Source organism: Sciurus carolinensis, chromosome 11 (assembly GCF_902686445.1).
Source record: "Sciurus carolinensis chromosome 11, mSciCar1.2, whole genome shotgun sequence".
In the NCBI taxonomy this organism is placed as follows: Eukaryota; Metazoa; Chordata; class Mammalia; order Rodentia; family Sciuridae; genus Sciurus; species Sciurus carolinensis.
The window spans coordinates 71741397-71747906 of record NC_062223.1 but is presented as its reverse complement, the minus strand read 5'-3'; the positions used below and the strand labels follow the sequence as shown (position 1 = coordinate 71747906).

Genomic DNA, 6510 nt, shown 5'->3' with positions numbered 1-6510 from the left:
TAATGTACCTTGGTGTGGATCTGTTGTAATATTGTGCATATGGTGTTCTGTAAGCCTCTGTAGTTGATTTTCCATTTCATTCTTCAGGTTTGGGAAATTTTCTGATATTAGTTTATTGAGGAGGTTGTTCATTCCTTTGGTTTATATCTCTGTGTCTTCCTCAATCCTGATAATTCTTAAATTTGGTATTTTCATGATATCCCATAGTTCTTGAAGGTTCTGTTCATGATTTCTTACCATCTTCCCTGTTTGGTCAACTTTATTTTCAATATTAAATATTTTGTCTTCATTTTCTGAGGTTTTGTCTTCCAAGTGATCTATTCTGTTGGAAATGCTTTCCATTGAGTTTCTTTTTTTTTTTTTTTCCAGAATCTTGAACTCTTTTTTGAAATGATCTTTTGCTCTTTTAACTGTTAATTGGAGTGATTGTTCACTGCCTGCATTTGCTCTCTTATCTCATCCTTTGCTTCACGAATCATTTTAATTAATTATGTTCCGATCTCCTTTACTGATGTTTCTTCTACCATACTGTCATTGGATTCTATTAATATAGAATCTTGGTTTCTTTGGAATTTGGAACACTTTCTTCTCTCTTTTTTTTTTTTTTTTCATGTTGTTCATGTATCTTCCTCTCTAGCAGTGCAGATCTGGGTTATTGCAGTTTCCCCCCTATTGGCTTATAGTGACCCTGAAGGCTTCCAAAACCTCTTCTTTAAGGGGGAGATCAATATTAGCAGCACTCAGTACAGAAAAATGTAGCCCTAAACCCAATAGTCCCTATGAAGATGTTAGCAATATTGTCATAATAAACAGAGAGAATAAGTTCAATTATTATATACAGTATAACAAATAGATTTGCAATGAAGTCTACAGTTTCTAATGGTGGACAAAGATGATGGGGAGGGGTGTCAGATGTAACTGTTAATGGGATAAGAAAAGAGTATATAGAAGTACTAGATCACAGGAAGAATGAAAGTGGAATCAAAAGAAGTTAGTTGTTAGTATGAGGAAAGGGAGAAAGAGACTCTAAGGAAACAGGTAAACAAAAGGAAAATAGAGAAAAATAAAGAAATAAAAACTTAAAATTTTTCAGAAAGGAGGAAAAAAAAAACCTACACTATAATAGTCATATAGTATTCAAACATCTCAGTCTTTAGTAGCCTGATACATGAGAAATAGTCTCCAATAGGTGTCTCAGGATGAGATTGGCCCCACCTAAAGATGGCTGCTTCTGTTTCCAGGATAATCCAAGATGGCTGCACTGGCTTCCAAATGTGTTGGCAAATGGGGAGTTGCAGCTCTGGGCATGGGTACTGAGTCCATGTGGGGGTTCAGTCACTTGGGCCAAGGGTCCTGCAGGTCCTGATTGTTGTCCCAAAATGGGGGCAGCTACATGTAACCCAAACCTGCAGGTACTGTGACAGTGGACTTCCAGGCAACAGTGGGCAGCTGGTGTCCTGCAGGCAGTCTGCAGACCATCAGTGGATAATCAGCAGGTGGACCTCAGATGGTGGGTGATGGGTAGGTGAAAGGCAGGCAATGGGCAGGCAAGAGGTAGGCAAGCAGGCAAACCGGCAAATGGTAGGTGATATATGGCAGTCAGTGAGCAATCTGCACTCCAAAAGTAGTCGATATGCTGGCAGACTACCTCTGATCCAGGTGGACAGATGGGGTAAACATCAGGGGATCAATGAGCATCAAAGACTGCCCCAAAGAGAAGCAGATTTTCCTGTGCTTGAAATCCCAGTTATGGAGTGACAAGGAAGGCAGCCTCCCTTTACCCCGCCTTCTTGGATCTCTCCTCTTCACAATTTTTGAAAAAATTTACCTTGTGATAAGTCTCACTCAGCCTCCAGATGTTGCTTTATGAGGAGAAGATACAAATATGCATCCTCAGCACTTAAATGATGGCAGTGTGTTTTAACAAAGTCTTTTATTTTCCTCAGCATTATGATTTTATTTATTTGTAATTTTAAAAAAATTTTGTAGTTGTAGATGGACAGAATGCCTTTATATTATTAGTTATGTGATGCTAAGGGTTGAACCCAGTGATTCACATGTGCTAGACCAGCTTTCTGACACTGAGCCACAACCCAGTCCCATTATTTTTAATAAATTATTCTCAGTGGTCAATGCCTGACCATAATACATGAAGATTTACAGAAAGAATGAAAGAAACAATTTGTTACCATTCATAGATTCACCATCCTAAGCACCATTGTCAATTTTCAATTATGACTACAAGTTTAATTTGAGAAAAAATTTAGAAGTTTTCTTAAAATGCACTTAGACTAGATTTGAAAAAGGACAAGAATGATGCATCGTAAAAAATGAGAAGACTAAATCTAAAATATTACTGACTTGTGAGACCCTAGGATCCTTTGAGGAATGTCATTTAATAATTCTAAAATGCTTTGAACAGTGCTTGGTAACCAACAATAAATGTCAGTCATTAATTTTAATTTTATTTTGATACTAGGGATTGAATCCTGTAGCACTTAACCACTGAGTCACATTCCAAGTCCTTTTTATATTTTATTTTGAGACAGGGTCTAAATAAGTTGTTTAGGGCCTCCACAAATTGAGGAGGTTGGCCTCAAACTTACAATCTTCCTGCCTCCCCCAGTAGCTGGATTACTGACATCATGCTTGGTATCAGTCGTTGTGTTTGTTGGCTCATCAGTAATAGGATCAAAGCATTCTTCTTTAAGACCACATTCACAGTAAGTTGTGTATAAAAATTAATAGTTAAATAAGGTAATTCCTTATTATACTAGATTATGAATTATGAGGATGTAAATCAGTCTTTTAAAATAATTGATGTAGATTCAGTGTTGGTGACAAAAGCATTCTGCATAATAAGAATTTATGAAACAAATCAATGAATTAACAACAAATAATAAGCAAACAAAGCTTTCTCTTGGCACTCAGAAAAATTTGGTTGTCTGATCATTAAAATGTATTGTGTACTTTTCGAAAGCGGGTGTGGGGAGAGACAGTAACCTTAAGGTATGCTTTCTCTTCTTTTTTCCTACTTTAGGAAAACGCATGTAACTTTCAGCCATTTCATAACCATACTCACCTGATCATGCTGATCCTGAACAAAACAGATCAGACACCAACCTCATTCATTCTTAATGGGATCCCAGGCCTGGAGGACATGCACTGCTGGATTTCCTTCCCATTCTGCTCCATGTATGTTGTGGCGGTGGTTGGGAACTGTGGACTCCTCTACCTCATCCGCTATGAGGACTCCCTGCACAGGCCCATGTACTACTTCTTGGCTATGCTTTCTCTCACTGACCTTGTCATGTGCTCTAGTACCATACCTAAAGCCCTCTGCATCTTCTGGTTTAACCTCCAGGACATTGGATTTGATGAATGCCTGGTCCAGATGTTCTTCATCCACACCTTCACAGGAATGGAGTCTGGGGTGCTCATGCTTATGGCCCTGGACCGCTACGTGGCCATCTGCTACCCCCTGCGCTACTCAGTCATCCTCACGGATGCTGTCATTGCGAAGGTTGGGCTCACCACCTTCCTAAGAGGGGCGTTGCTCATTGTTCCTTTCACTTTCCTCACTAAGCGCCTTCCCTATTGCAGAGGCAATGTAATCCCTCATACCTACTGTGACCACATGTCTGTAGCCAAATTATCCTGTGGCAATGTCAAGGTCAACGCCATCTATGGCTTGATGGTTGCCCTCCTTATCGGAGGCTTCGACATCCTGTGCATCACGGTCTCCTACACCATGATCCTCCGGGCGGTGGTCAGCCTCTCCTCCGCAGATGCTCGGCAAAAGGCCTTCAGCACCTGCACCGCCCACATCTGTGCCATTGTCTTCTCCTACAGTCCTGCCTTCTTCTCCTTCTTTTCCCACCGCTTTGGGGGCCACACAATCCCTCCATCTTGTCACATTATCATGGCCAATATTTATGTGCTTTTGCCTCCCACCATGAACCCTGTTGTCTATGGGGTGAAAACCAAGCAGATAGGAGACTGTGTCATGAGGATCCTTTCAGGTTCTAAGGACACCAAATCCCACAACATATAAACACTGAAAGGGGAAGAGAAGAAAATAACTGCATCTAAAATTTGCTGTTTATGCAGGAAATGGTAAATTCTTTAGCTGCAGAAAATAATATGTCTGTTTTAACCACACAAAAAAAAGTGCAGCTTGTAGAATTGTGCATTTTCCAAAAGTGCCTTGAGAATTTTAATGTCACTGGCATTCCCAGCAGCCTTTCTAAGAATTTCTCACCTTCTGACACCCGTGAAGAAGTAGTCTAATAAGTATACCAAGGTCCCCTTAAAAAGGCCTAAGGAAAAATGAATAAAATGGAATAATATAATCTGAGTCTTATTTTCAAATAGCAATTTCCAGATTGATGGCCAGTAGTTACATTCTTCTGGAAATATGTGCCACATATTTCTTTTCTTTTTTTTTTTTTTTTTTTTTTTTTGGTGGGTTGGGGGGTGTATGGGGTTGAACTCAGGGCACTTTGCCACTGAGCCACATCCCCAGTCCTTTGTATTTTTTATTTTGAGACAGGGTCTCACTAAGTTGCTTAGGGCTTTGCTAAGTTGCTGAGACCGGCCTTCAACTTACAATCCTTCTGCCTCAGCCTCTCTCCTGAGCTTTTGAGAATACAAGTGTGTGCCAACATACCCAGTTACATATTTCTTTTTTTTTTAATTATTTGTTTTTAGTTATACAAAAATTAGGATTCATTTTGACATGATTATACGGTCATGAAATATAATTTGCTCTAAATTCAATCCCCAGTACTTCTCCTTTCCTCACCTCCTCCCTTCTCCTGTAAACTTACATCTACTCTACCAATCTTTCTTCTATTTTTTATAGTTTTTTTAAATGCCTTTCTTCAATGACTTCTTACTGAAGAAGAAGATGAAATACACCACATGAAGTCATTACTATTATGAGTTTGAAGACTTTAGGCATCTTGCTGGAACCATAATTTCAGTTGGAGTAGGTCTCTCCTAGTCAGGTCACGCACACAGTTATTTGACAATAGAATAATTGGGCATTTAGTTTCTTCCAACAGCCTCAAAAAGCACACACTCTTCTTCATCAAATGTAAAAATAAATATTTTTTTTTCCTAAGAACCACATGGTAATGATCAAAATGCATTTGTTCAAGCTTATCTCCAATTGTGAATACAATAAGAAAGTGAGAAACTGGATAAAATAGTATTTTCATATTAATTCCTCATTAACTAAGCCAATTATGTAAGGAATATAGAGTAAACTGAATTTTAAACTTTTTATTGGTGCATTATAATTTCATGTGACAGTGGAAATCATTATGTCAGATTTGTACATGCACATAACATAGTCTTTCTATCTCCTTACTGAGTACCTTTCTTTTCCCTCCTCTTTCCCCTCCAACTGATCCTCTTGCCTTACTCTACTGGTCTCCCTTCTACTATTATTATTGTTATTATTATTAATAATAATTTCAATTAGTGCATCATAATTATATATATAGAAGTGAATAAACTGATATATTTGTACAGGGGCATAGGCATATGTTGTTAGATTTTTGATTTCTCGCATATCAAAAGCTAGAGAGAGAGAAAAAAGAGAAATTTAAAAAGAGGTGTTGGGTGTGGTAGTGCTCACCTGTAATACCAGCCACTCTGGAGGCAGAGGCAGGAGGATCACAAGTATGAAACCAGCCTCATCAACTTAGCAAGACCCAGTCTCAAAATTAAAAATATGAAGGACTGGAAATGTTCTCAGTGGTAAAGTGATCCTCATTTCAATTCGAAGTACGAAAAAAAAAAAAAAAAAGGGGTGGGGGTGGTGCTGGGGTGGGAAGTGTTTTGGAAATCTCAAGAAAGTGATCTGAAATTTATTTTTGTTTTCCAACTGATGAGAATGTATGTTATCGCTCCCAAATTCAGTTAACAATAGTCAAACTGCATTTATTTCATGAATCTTTCTTTATAATCTCATTGCAACATGTGCATTTCATTTATGGCTACACTTGGTTTAACTCTTTATTTTCTCTTCACTTATTCTTCTTTAGTATCATAGTCTGAAATATTGTCTGTGAACTAATGATTCAAAAGAAGACAGGCTGCAGGGAACCATTTCCCACGTCCTCCATCTTTAGGGCACTCTTCTTCAGACAATGCAAGATCAGACAATGCACTCTGCCCACTTCATCCTCCAACTGTTCTCCTATTTCCAATCTCCCCTACTTCTCTAGTTAGTTTCTCCCCAGTAGTTTTGGCAAACACTTTTGTTCACATGTTTGAAAGCAGATGCTATTATTAATGATTTTGTTTCAACTTAAATCTGCCTTATTGTTCTAAAGACTTGAATCTATTCCTTACAATCTCACTCAACAGATTATTATTTATTTATCTTGGTATTTACTTTTTTTTTTATCTATGACCCTCTGCTGATGTATGAGTGTGTGTGGAACCGTCTGAGAAGTAAGATGACATAAAACCCTTTTGTGTTATTATTTACTGACATAA

At 38.2% G+C, this 6510-nt stretch overlaps 1 protein-coding gene across 1 annotated transcript; it reads left to right on the top strand.

Annotated features, from left to right (window-relative positions):
• The first annotated feature begins 3088 nt into the window (after nucleotides 1–3088).
• Nucleotides 3089–4054, top strand: LOC124960140 (olfactory receptor 52N4-like). The gene has a single exon (XM_047518705.1). The coding sequence runs from the start codon at nucleotides 3089–3091 to the stop codon at nucleotides 4052–4054; it is 966 nt and encodes a 321-aa protein (XP_047374661.1).
• Nucleotides 4055–6510: the final 2456 nt, after the last annotated feature.

What these genes read in the sequence shown, in the direction of transcription:
- LOC124960140 (XM_047518705.1), top strand. Translation starts at nt 3,089, where the DNA reads ATGCTGATCCTGAACAAAACAGATCAGACACCAACCTCATTCATTCTT.